The sequence below is a fragment of the Amphiprion ocellaris genome, chromosome 11 (assembly GCF_022539595.1).
Source record: "Amphiprion ocellaris isolate individual 3 ecotype Okinawa chromosome 11, ASM2253959v1, whole genome shotgun sequence".
NCBI classification, from domain to species: Eukaryota; Metazoa; Chordata; class Actinopteri; family Pomacentridae; genus Amphiprion; species Amphiprion ocellaris.
The window spans coordinates 222,626-233,912 of record NC_072776.1 but is presented as its reverse complement, the minus strand read 5'-3'; the positions used below and the strand labels follow the sequence as shown (position 1 = coordinate 233,912).

The following is an 11,287-nucleotide window of genomic DNA, read 5'->3' as shown; positions in this document are numbered from 1 at the left end:
TTCACTGTAGGTCAGCCTGAGAGGCCTTTTATTCATCAGATACTTTGGTTTGTCTTAGTAGGAAATTAATATCACTAAAAATGACTGCAATCCATTTAACTGAGCTTCTAGGATCCTTGTAATGAATATCTGTAATGTACAGACACAAAATGTACCTCTCCTTTGGTGCTCCTTTCAAAATAAGCTACAGTCATACTTTTACAATACTTGGACATAATAATAAATAAAATTAGATTTATAAAAGTATAATTGCAGATTTATTTACATTTTTCATAAGGATGCTACAACATTCTTTTGTTAATCAGGTAATGACCTGAAGCTAAAGTTGGTACAAAACGGGTCATCCATTGCCACTGTATGTCAGTATAGCATATCTGTGGTTACAGGTGTATTGCATTTAACACATCGACTCTTCATCTGAATAAATGTAGTTTATCACAAGTACATGTTGCAGTGGATATAGATAAATAGAACAGGTTACAACATGCCTGTTTTCATCAGTAGAGGTAGGAACCTGCTGATACCTTCTGAAGCTACGTCACAATCATCGTCTTTACACAGAGAAATGTGTGTTAATAATAGAACAGGTCCAAGTAGTGAAGTATGAAAGAACTCACAGTAAAGTAGAGCTTCATGTTCTGGGTTCAGTCCTGGCAAACTAAGAGTTTTATGAGACCTAGGTCGGTAGTCAAGATGAGTGCACCTTTCAAAGTCTCAAGAGGGAGCGACATCTCAATCCTACGCTCTGTGCTCATTTACATACACTCAGTAGTTCTGTACAGGTGTGCACCACGTCAGGGTTCTTAGACTGAGCCAGGACTGGTTTCTGCTGCCTTCTGCTGGGGGGAGTCGGTCGGTGGTTTTCTGCTCGGTGAAGCTGGTGAGGAGAGTTGTGGTGTTTCTGTTCTATCACTGACCGCTTCTTCAGCCTCCTCCTCTCTCTGCTGCACAGAGGACAGGTATTGTTCCAGCAGGCTGCAGTCTGCGCTGTCCACACCCAAAGAGCTCCGGACTGGACTCAGCGCTCGCACCGTCTTCAGCGAGTCTGCCGTCCCACTGCTCAGGAAGCTGTCCTCCTGCGCTGCCTGCTGATCGCTGGTGGACTGGAAGCCAGAGTCTGGGAAGGAGACGTCTGTGCTGGGTGGGTTGGGTGGGTTGGTGGTGCTGGAGGCAGCAGGTGGGACTGCCTTACAAAGACCAGGAGATGAGCTCTGAGCCGGGGTGACGGTCTGACTGATGGCTGCTAGCTGCTGCTCCACGGACTGCTTCCACTGTTGCATTGACTGAAGCTACATGAAGAACACCATTAAAGTTTAGAGCAGGAGAGTCAAATTCATCTTAGTCCAGGTTCCACATTCAGAACAATCTGATCTCCAGTGGACCGGACCAGTAAAACCACAGCATAATAACCTATAAATAACCACAACTCCTAATGGTTCCTTTGTTATGGTGTAAAAATGTTCATTCTGAAAAAGTTCACATTCAGTTAACTATACTTTTAAAAACATTATGAACACACTGAAATTTGTTCAGAAAAATAAACTTCAACAACATTCAGCCTCAGTTTATTATTTCCACATTACAACTTCCAGATCACAGTGTGTCTACAAAGGAACACAACATTTAGTCACAGCTATCTGGAACTGAATGATATAGTATTTTACTATTAAAAAACCACAAACACAAGACAAAATATTACAAAAAATGACAAAAATGAGACACAAAACGGCAAAAGTGAGAAACAAAATGACAAAAAATGAAACAACACGAAACAAAACAAAAGTCAGACAAAACAAAAAAACAAACACAAGACAAAGTATTACAAAAATGAGACACAAAATGACAAAAGAACAATCTAGTATTTTACTTTATGATCCAAACAACTTGTCACGGTCTAGAAATTATTTTAAATTTATAGTTTTACTAATTTACAATCTGCAGCTAATGTCTTCTCTGGTATTTATACACTTTACAAAGTGGTCCCACGGCCGGATTGGACCCTCTGGAGGGCTGGTTTTGGCCCGCGGGCCACATGTTTGACACCCCTGGTTTAAAGCTTATCTCTAGAAATCATCACATATATAATGAATGATGTATGTGATAACAACTTCCACTACTGACCTCTTTCCACAGAAACTTGACGGCCTCTTCCTGAAGCAGCCTCTGCAGCCTCTCCTCCTCATACTGCTTCTGCACACTGCAAACAATCACATTCACATTGTACAGTTGCACCTTAATCCTCTGAATGTGAAGCAGTTTCTTGCCATTTTATTTGCTCCAGCTGCATTTCTACTCGATGCGGGATCGTTATTCACTGCAATATTTAGTGCTGTATCTGTACAGAAACAGCAGAGCCAGGTCCAGAAGCGGGGAAATCTAAAAAAACATCTTTTGTGCAGTTCTACGCAGTTATAATGCCAATTCTTTCATTTATTTTACAAACATTTTCAAAAATTAAACATAATGAGCATTTTTCCAAGTGTCCACAGCTGTTACCAATGTTAGGAAAAATGGGAGCTCCACATGCTCCTGATGGGATATCTGACTCAGCCTATTTACATTTTTACAACCTTCACAAACTCTGCATTTTCCATGCTACTCTGCTATCAACTTTAGAAAGATTTTTCACCACGCCAAATCCATCTTCCAACAACTTGCTCCTCTGTAAACTGTTTTTGAGACATGCTGCGTTTCTGTTAATTGGTCAAGTATGTTTCCCGTTTCTCTGATCCCTCTGGTCGTCTCCTTTCTGCACTTCACACACTGATTGCTGATCTCAGCTGACTCAGTCACGGCTGCTCAGTTGTGCTGAAAAGTGCAGTATTTTATGTTTTTTACTGAATCTGGTGAATTTTTGAAAGAGACATACTGAATAAAGTGGTTTTGATAAAATACCGTAATTTTTGGCACAGTTGTGGTTATTTTTCTTGACAGAATGGCACACGACACATGATGCATTCAAGAACAAGAACAAAGCTTTCTGTTTTGACAGTTCCTTGCTGATAAAATGTGTAATTTTGGTGATTTCTTGAAAAAAAAAAAAATAACAGTGGCAGGTTTTGGGATTCGGGGGATTAAATTAGTATTTACACATCTATCATAATGAAAATAGACAACAAACACAAATGATTTATTACTGTTCATGAAGGCTTTTGTCTGTGCTGCCAGTGGGTCACTTACCTGTCCAACTTCTCAGACAGGAAGACGATGTGGTCCTGCATCCTGCGGAGGCGGATTTCGCTGCGGATCTCTCTAGCCATGGGGTGGCAGCAGCGGGTGTAGCGTCCCCTCCACCAGGACTGGATTTTAGCCGCTGCTCTGTCTGCCTCCATCACGCTGAATTTACCAGCTTCTTCCTGCCCAGGGGCTTCTTTCATCTCTGCTTTACCAAAGTCAGAGGATGCTTCCAGATCGATCTGTGGGGTGCTAACTCTAACCCCCAGTGATCCAGACGTTGCAGTGGCACCAGAAATAACTTCTTCTTCAAGAGTCTTCCTCTGGTGCTTATCCGCTGGTGGTGAATGATGTGTCTTGTTTGTGTTGTGCTTTCTGGGCAGTGCTGGTCGCTTTGGAGCCAGAGAATCGGGCTCAAACGTCTCTGTTTCATCCTCGCTGTCAGAGTGGGCTGAGTGTGGCTCCAGATCAGATGTGAGAGGGAGAAACGTGGACTCTGAGGAAAGCAAGCTGGTATTGAGTTTGTCCTCATCTGTTTGCACATCCTCTAAATAAATGTGGTCCTCTCCAAGCCTTGGGCTGCGAAGTACCGGCAGTGATGGATGAGAAGAATCACAGCTCACCCAGGTGTTAAACTGCACCACTGGCTCTACATTAAAGGAGACAAACCCAACTATTACGACGAAGAAAACCAAAGTGCTACATCACAGCTGATGGAAAACAGAAACAAAGATCAGCAGAGCCCTCATACCCGCCTCTGGGCCTGATGGAGCAGCAGCTGGTCCAGTGACAGTCTCCACCTCTCTAGCGCCCCCCTGTGGGGCTGCATGTGAAGGACTGAGCTTCTCCACATCCAGCTGAGTTGGACGAGGAGGACTGGGACAACCTCCACGGGTCTCCTCTAACAGCTGCCTCTGATGGAACCTGAGACAAAACGTCAAAAAGTTTCAAGGATTCAAGGATATTTATTGTCATTGCATTTCTGCAACGAAACTTTGTTGGCACTTCCAAAAAACCAAAAACAGCATATAGTATAACAAGCATTAAATGCACACACACACACACACACACACACACACACACACACACACACACACACACACACACACACACACACACACACACACACACACACACACACACACACACACACACACACACACACACATATATAAAGAAGTATTTAAAAAGTGTAAACGTCTGATAGTGCAATGAGGTGCAACATCTGTTTTAAAGTGTCTGATTCCAGTAAAATGCTTGTTATGAAAAGGTTATTGCACATTAAGATGATTACTGTCCATCAGTGAGTCTCTGTTTGACAGCAGGGGGGCGGTGGGGGGTAAGAGTCCAGTTCTGGGTTGTTCATGTCTGTGTGCTGGTTAGAAGGAGGGAGGAGATGTAGTGGTATAATGGAGGCAACAGCTCTGGGGAAGAAGCTGCTCCTAGTTCCTACTTTCTACTAAAAACAGTTAAGAATGACATAAGCCACCACAACAATAAAATGATTACTGGATGAGGAAAATCTTTGGCACCGTGTTTGTTGAGGTTCGTACGGTGAGGCAGGACTGCTAAATTCAGATTCATACCTCTGCTTACTGAGGATCTTCTCCAGTTTGGCATCTTCAGCTGTCTCCAGGGCTGGCGAGGCGGTCAAAGGACAAACAGTGGCCAGGTACTGAACCAGCTGGATATGCTGTCCTGCTCGATACAAACGGCCTTTCCCCTGACTATACAGCCACTCTGCTTTTAGACTGTGATTGTGAGAATTAAACATGATATTATTCACGTTTTGATTAATCTGCATTAGCACATTGTGGCAGCGTATCAATGAACACACCCTTCTTTCTGCGACACCACATAGCCATCCAGGACCTTCAGGCTCAGGCACCAACTCATGATGTAAGGCCGATAATCAAACCCTGGCAATGAGGGCATCGCCATAACACAGGGGTTGCTCATAATGGACAGCTGCTCCAGCTCATGAAGAGGCGCCAGGTATGACACCTACGGAGGATTCAGATTAAAGTCAGTCGATAATAATTACACTGAGTGTAATTTAAACTGACATTACTGCTGCTTTATGAAATAAAAGAAAAGATAATTACTTCATTAAGATCCCTTATCTCATTTTCTGCCAAGGACAGAATGGATAAATGGGCAGGCAGGTGAGCGGGAACAGTACGAAGTGTCGTGATGCTGTTTCCATGAAGTAAAAGTGTCTGTAAATGTGACAGAAATTGAATCAGAGATACATAAAAGAACATTACTCTCATCTCTGTTTAAGTCCACATTCTGAGGTTTCAACAGCACCGACCTTTAATGCCACCAGTTTAGTCAGATCACCAACAGTATTTATGTTATTATCAGACAGATCCAGGTGTTGAAGGGCGACACAGTTGTTGAGCTGCTCAATGACCTGTGAAAAGTTGTTAAACGTTTACCATCATGCACGGGCTCAGTTTTTGTAAATTAATGACATTATGGATTCTTCTTGTCACCTTAATATTGTTCCCAGACAGGTTGAGCCATTTCAGATGAGGCAGATCTCTCAGCCCCTCGATGTATCCGATACTGTTATTGGGAAGATTCAGGACTCTGAGCTCTGTCAGCCGAGACACCCCCATCATTCTCACCAGACGGTTACCGGCTACAGACAGCTGAAGAGGAAACATAAAGATTATTAACAAAATTAACAAATAAAATAAACTGTTCACAGTGAATATGGAAGTAAAAGGAGAGACCCTCCTACCTGCTGAAGGCCGGGGCTTCTCTCCAGATGGTCCAGCTTCATGATGTTGTTTCGGTCCAAGATAAGAGTGTGAGTGTCCTCAGAGCACATGAAACTGGGATCCAGCTTCTGCATACCTCGGGCTGAAAGATCCAACACAGGTCCTGGCAGGACAAAGAAGAAGGAGATTGCTGGTATTGCTAGTGTAGAGTTTGATAGATGAGGAACATGATGGCGTTGAGTTTCATTCCTCATTTTATTCCGTCTCTCTGAGCTTTAGTTCAAGTGCTGTAAATAACCCCAATGTACGGAACATAAGAGTATTCTGGATAATCAAATCTGAAGATCTGTCACACAAAAATGATCATATGCTGGTCCCAGTCTACGACCATGACATCTGAAAGCACGGAAGGAGGAGGAGGACCAACAAGGGCAGAAAAGGCTCCATATACTGCCAAATATGTGGTATAGTATTCCTCTCCTATCTAATGCCAAAACACGCCACAGTCTAACTTTAATATATAAGGTCTATAGAGCACAATCTGTCAGTCTGACACTAAAGGACGTAGATCCAAAGGACTGACAGGATGTTTTGGTCTCCATGTAACGTTAACAAGCTAACGGCAGTCATGATGCAGCAAACGTCAGCCGGTAACAAACATCCTCTACCGCTAAACAAACCCCAAACTGTTTCTCTCACCATAACAAGCAGGAAACCTACTTACCAGCATTTATATCAAACTGTAAATCTGATACCCCCATCCTGTCGGCCTAGGCGACACCTAACGCTAACAACTCTCTTCAGACTCCACAGAGAAAGACCGGAGGCGTCAAACAGCGTTACCTAGATATGTCTGGGAAATGTAGTTCACAGAGACCGTCTTGCTCATTACCGCAGCTTGTTTGTTGGCCTCAAAAAGACTACAATTTGTCTGCAGCGCGCTTATGTTGCGGAAACCCGCCAGCCAGGTTATAGCAAAGAAAGAAATAAGCTCGAAAATATCATTAACTAAAAACGTAGTGATGCTATATATTTTTACTTAATAATTTCCCTGTTCACGTGTTGAATTCAATACTTTACTATCCTATTTTAAAGCAAAAAGTAGCTTGTATGCTGTTGCTGACTCGCTTGCTAGGCAACCGTCATATTGTGACGTAAGCGCAGCAATGATTGGGCAAAGTATTAATTTCATTAAATATTTTTAAAATGGCTAAAATATTTTTTTGGGCATACTACACGTAAATAATTAACTAATCTCTAACTGATCAAAAAATATTTACTGTTTATTAATTCATAAATATCGATTTGCAGTCTTCCAATTCAGTTTCCGCGTCCGTCATCTTCCTTTCCGGTTTTGTGCCCTCTCGTAGCCATCATGAAGTGAGTGTTCAGAATACTATCAAATGCCATCTTCACGCTTAAATAAACATTGCGGAGACGCTATCTACGTTAAAATGAAATTTCTACAGTTTTATTTAAGTGATGTGTCATATTTATCGTTTTCAGAGTCGAGTTGTGCAGTTTCAGCGGGTATAAGATATACCCGGGCCATGGCCGCCGATACGCCAGGATAGACGGAAAGGTACCGTTCCCTCAGAGCCCGACCCCGGCCTGTCCTCTGTTCAGTTAGAGAATGTGTGGATTACAATCTACAGGCTAAACGCTAAATATTCACTGTAAAGCTGAACAACGAATGTTTAACTAAAGCTTCAGGTTCTGGAACAGGCCCAGCCGGTCCGGTGCTAATGCAAGCTGCTAGCCTAGCTGCTAGCGTCTTTATTTGCCAACTAAACAAAACATTTCAGTTTAAAACACTTCAACAGTTTCTTAGAAGCATTACTGACTTTCACTGCAAATCGTTATCATGTGCTGTTATTGTAGAGTTGTAAAATGTTGAGTTTCACTAAACTGTATCCAGGTAACTGAACTAATCTACGGAGAACTGGAAGGAGTCTTAAATGATAGCTATCTTATTATTTTAGGTAATCAGGAAAGATTCACTGACTGTCAACGATTAAATCAGTCCCTTACTATTTTGATTACTGATTAATCTGTCTGCTTTTAAAGGGAAAAGGGTTAAACATTTTTAATTCCTGCTTCTTAAATGTGAATATTATTTGGTTTCCTTCTTCTGCATGATTGTAAACTAAATATCTTTGGATAGTGGTTAAACAGAACATTTGTGTTTTCCATAAACTATGTATAAATAGTCGTTAGTTGCTGCCCTACATTTCATTGTCAAAGACAGGGAAAAAATGCGCTATGTCAATATATAAACTTTGAATGTCTGGGTTTCTTATTCCCAAGACTATTTGCTTGTGCTAAATTATTACCTGTTTATAATGCAGGTTACAGTGTTCATGATGTAGTAGGTTAAAATGTGATGGATCCTTAATAATTAGATGCAGTCAAAAATGACTTTAACAAGGACAATGGCATGAGTTTGAAAAACTTTTGACTTGACAATTTAAACTTTACGTCATCGGCACAGTCTGCTATAATATAGCTTAATCATAAGCTTTGCAGTTAGCTAACTATTGTTTTAGATTATAGTTTTGATTTTCAAGTTGATTAATTGTTCAGCCCTTAATGTGTACACCAGATGCACAAATTCCAGCAGCTATTGTCAGTGTGAAACCTCTAAGGGCATGAAGAAAACCTTTTGGGCACAAATGTGTAACTGGTTATTTAACTGAATCTCTTTTACTTCTGTTTGTCAGGTGTTTCAGTTCTTGAACGCCAAGTGTGAGTCTGCCTTCCTGGCCAAGAGGAACCCCAGACAGATCAACTGGACTGTTCTGTACAGACGCAAGCACAAGAAGGGCCAATCTGTAAGTAACAGCCGCAACTAGTTTGAGAGGGTTCATCTGGCTGACAAGGAAACAAAATGCAGTCACCCATTTAGTCGTAAAGTCCTTATGGACATGCTGGTATTGGGAGCAGGCGGTGTGCGCTTCAGATTTTGTTCAGTTACTTCTTGTGCTCGTATTTGGTCGTTTATGAAACTGGAGTCAGATTTTTACTCATAGTTTACTGCTGAAGTGGTTTTAAAACAGAAAGAGTTCTAAAAGTGACCAAAGAGTCATTGTAGATCTGTGCTTAAGTTGACTCTAGTTCCCATTTAGCGTGAGATTGGCTGCGGGTGAATGGTGTGCACGGTGTTAGTCCATGTCATGTGCTGCTGCTGGTCTGTGTTTTGCAGACTTGGCAGCGGTGCTCACTCCATACCTGCAGCCATAGAACACCTGGAGATCATAGTACTGGCCCCTGACGTCTTTACAGACATCTCATCATTGGCCAGCCTCCAAACTCTCCAACAGGCCGACACAGTTTAATACCATTACAGCCAGAATTTCAGGGAAACTGCAGGGTATTTGGTACTAAAAATACTGTGTTAGCATTGTTTTATTAAAAGTAGACTGTAGAAAGTTTATCTCTACTAATATTTGTAACTTGACAGTTGATTTGTCACACAGCAGCTATAGTGTGATTTATGTTTATTAGCTTTTAAAGGCAACAGTAAAAACTACTATCTAGTCTTTAGATGATAAACTTTGTGTGGCTGGTGAAGAATCAGAAGAAACAAACTGACGTTAAGGTGGAAACGTGCTGTTCTTAGCTGCTGGTTAGCTCTGATTCCTTCAACGGTTATGATCACAGACACACCTCTGGAGACGTAGACGACAGTCCATGTCTTCAAAAGATTATTCTAGAAAAGTTTAACAGCTGAACGTAGAAGTTTGTGATCTCACTTTGATCAATGATGGCAGTTTTACTGATTTATTACCACCATTTGCATTTAACTTAAATCAGACGTTTCCATCAGAGTAAAGACTCTGCTGCCCACTGCTGTGTCTTAATCTAAACATCAGAGTTTATCCTAAATGGAAGATATTTTGGGACCCCACATAGAAATTTTAGCCGGCCCCAAAAGAAAATCAACTGCTCCAAAATGCCAAAAATTGAGAATATAAATAGCAATTCACCTCGATTAGCATTTTTTATTTGGTTTTCAATTAATCAAACTGAATATATATGTTCTGATTAATCAGAAACTACAGGAAAATTCACAGGTTTCTTGTAAAATTAGATGACAGACACCTTGACTTTACATAGTCATCCTTTGAAGGTCAGTTCTGATCCAGGAACAGCCCTGAGTGGTTCAGCTCCAGTTAATGTGGACTTGAAAAAGCACACCACTGGGATAGAAATAACCGAATGTTTCTTGTGGTTTGACAGGAAGAGGTGGCGAAGAAGCGTACCCGCCGTGCAGTGAAATTCCAGAGGGCCATCACTGGGGCCTCCCTGGCTGAGATCATGGCCAAGAGGAACCAGAAGCCCGAGGTCCGTAAGGCCCAGAGGGAGCAGGCCATCAGGTAAGAGGACAACCTGCCCATTCATCCCACAACGTGAATCTTTATGATGTGTTTTACACTGTGGACTCTCAGTGTTGTTCCCAAAACTAATGAAATAATACAGTCATTTTAAATGACTGTATTCTGTGGAATCATACTCAAGAAAACATCATTTCAATATCAGGTCAGTCTGAAAATATACAGGCAAAACTTGTAAATATCAAACACTAATTAAAATGGCTGATAAATGAACGATTACTCACCTGCGTTGTGTCTAAACTGTGTAATCATGTTGTAAATTTAGAGAAAAGATTTAAGGTGCAGCAGAATCTGGAAAGTGAACCAGCCACAGACTCCTGTCATTTAGTTTTCTTAAACCTTTGCATCAGACCATCAATGAATTTCATTTTCTTTGTTGACTCAGGATGGTTTCTGTAGTTGGTTTATCCCTACGTGGACAGTGTTTGATATAAAACAACATAGATTAGACATTATCATCTGTATTTCTCTTGTGTACATTGACTTTTTTTTCTCTTATAATTCTCAGAGCTGCCAAGGAGGCCAAGAAGGCAAAGCAGGCAGCCAAGAAGCCTGCAGCTCCAAGCGCTAAGGTGAGATTTAGTGTTCTAAAATCTAGGCTGCTTTACTAGAAATGTGTTTATAGCAGCTTTATAACCTGATAACCAGAGACAAAGCTGTGGGTTAATCATGGTAGTAAGGTAGAATACTGGCCCCAGCTGGTCCTCAGTGTTCATTTGGTTATTCAGTAACTTGATTTTCAGTTAGAAATTGTACCATACCAAACCTAATGTGTTTCTCCTCTCACAGGCCGCCGCCAAGACGGCACAGAAGCCCAAGATCGCTAAGCCCATGAAGGTCAACGCTCCCCGTGTCGGTGGAAAGCGCTAAGCCTGACTCTCTGTTCAAAGTTGTCAATAAAGTTTTGTGGTAACCATCATTTGTGTGATTCATAATTTCAAAACAAAATGAGAGACGATAGTGTAGAATTGCAAATATGCTTTTAGTCTC

General features: G+C 41.5%; 2 protein-coding genes and 1 non-coding gene across 3 annotated transcripts; 2 read left to right on the top strand and 1 right to left on the bottom strand.

Moving 5' to 3' along the window:
- Positions 1-6,781, bottom strand: cep97 (centrosomal protein 97). Its single transcript, XM_023294923.3, has 11 exons — positions 6,628-6,781; positions 5,924-6,066; positions 5,673-5,831; positions 5,489-5,590; positions 5,280-5,393; positions 5,012-5,178; positions 4,761-4,925; positions 3,926-4,098; positions 3,181-3,823; positions 2,122-2,197; positions 1-1,289 (listed from the first exon to the last, which is right to left on the bottom strand). Exons 1-11 carry the CDS (start codon positions 6,662-6,664, stop codon positions 804-806), a joined length of 2,265 nt encoding a protein of 754 aa, XP_023150691.1. The 5' UTR covers positions 6,665-6,781; the 3' UTR covers positions 1-803.
- Positions 6,782-7,222: 441 nt separating this feature from the next.
- rpl24 (ribosomal protein L24) lies at positions 7,223-11,216 on the top strand. Its single transcript, XM_023295143.3, has 6 exons — positions 7,223-7,283; positions 7,410-7,485; positions 8,624-8,734; positions 10,143-10,279; positions 10,806-10,869; positions 11,087-11,216. The coding sequence occupies exons 1-6, from the start codon at positions 7,279-7,281 to the stop codon at positions 11,165-11,167; spliced, it is 474 nt and encodes a 157-aa protein (XP_023150911.3). The 5' UTR covers positions 7,223-7,278; the 3' UTR covers positions 11,168-11,216.
- LOC111585803 (small nucleolar RNA SNORA23) lies at positions 9,045-9,225 on the top strand. Its single transcript, XR_002747874.1, has one exon. It is a non-coding gene; the product is annotated as a small nucleolar RNA SNORA23 (small nucleolar RNA).
- Positions 11,217-11,287: the final 71 nt, after the last annotated feature.

Bases quoted from the DNA above. Each gene is read 5' to 3' on its own strand.
- rpl24 (XM_023295143.3), top strand. The intron at 8,735-10,142 runs GTAAGTAACAGC...GTGGTTTGACAG, and splicing joins AGCACAAGAAGGGCCAATCT to GAAGAGGTGGCGAAGAAGCG. The intron at 10,870-11,086 runs GTGAGATTTAGT...CTCCTCTCACAG, and splicing joins CTGCAGCTCCAAGCGCTAAG to GCCGCCGCCAAGACGGCACA.
- cep97 (XM_023294923.3), bottom strand. From the start codon at position 6,664: ATGGGGGTATCAGATTTACAGTTTGATATAAATGCTG. The intron at 2,198-3,180 runs GTAAGTGACCCA...GATTGTTTGCAG, and splicing joins CTGTCTGAGAAGTTGGACAG to TGTGCAGAAGCAGTATGAGG. The intron at 1,290-2,121 runs GTCAGTAGTGGA...TTCTTCATGTAG, and splicing joins TCAAGTTTCTGTGGAAAGAG to CTTCAGTCAATGCAACAGTG.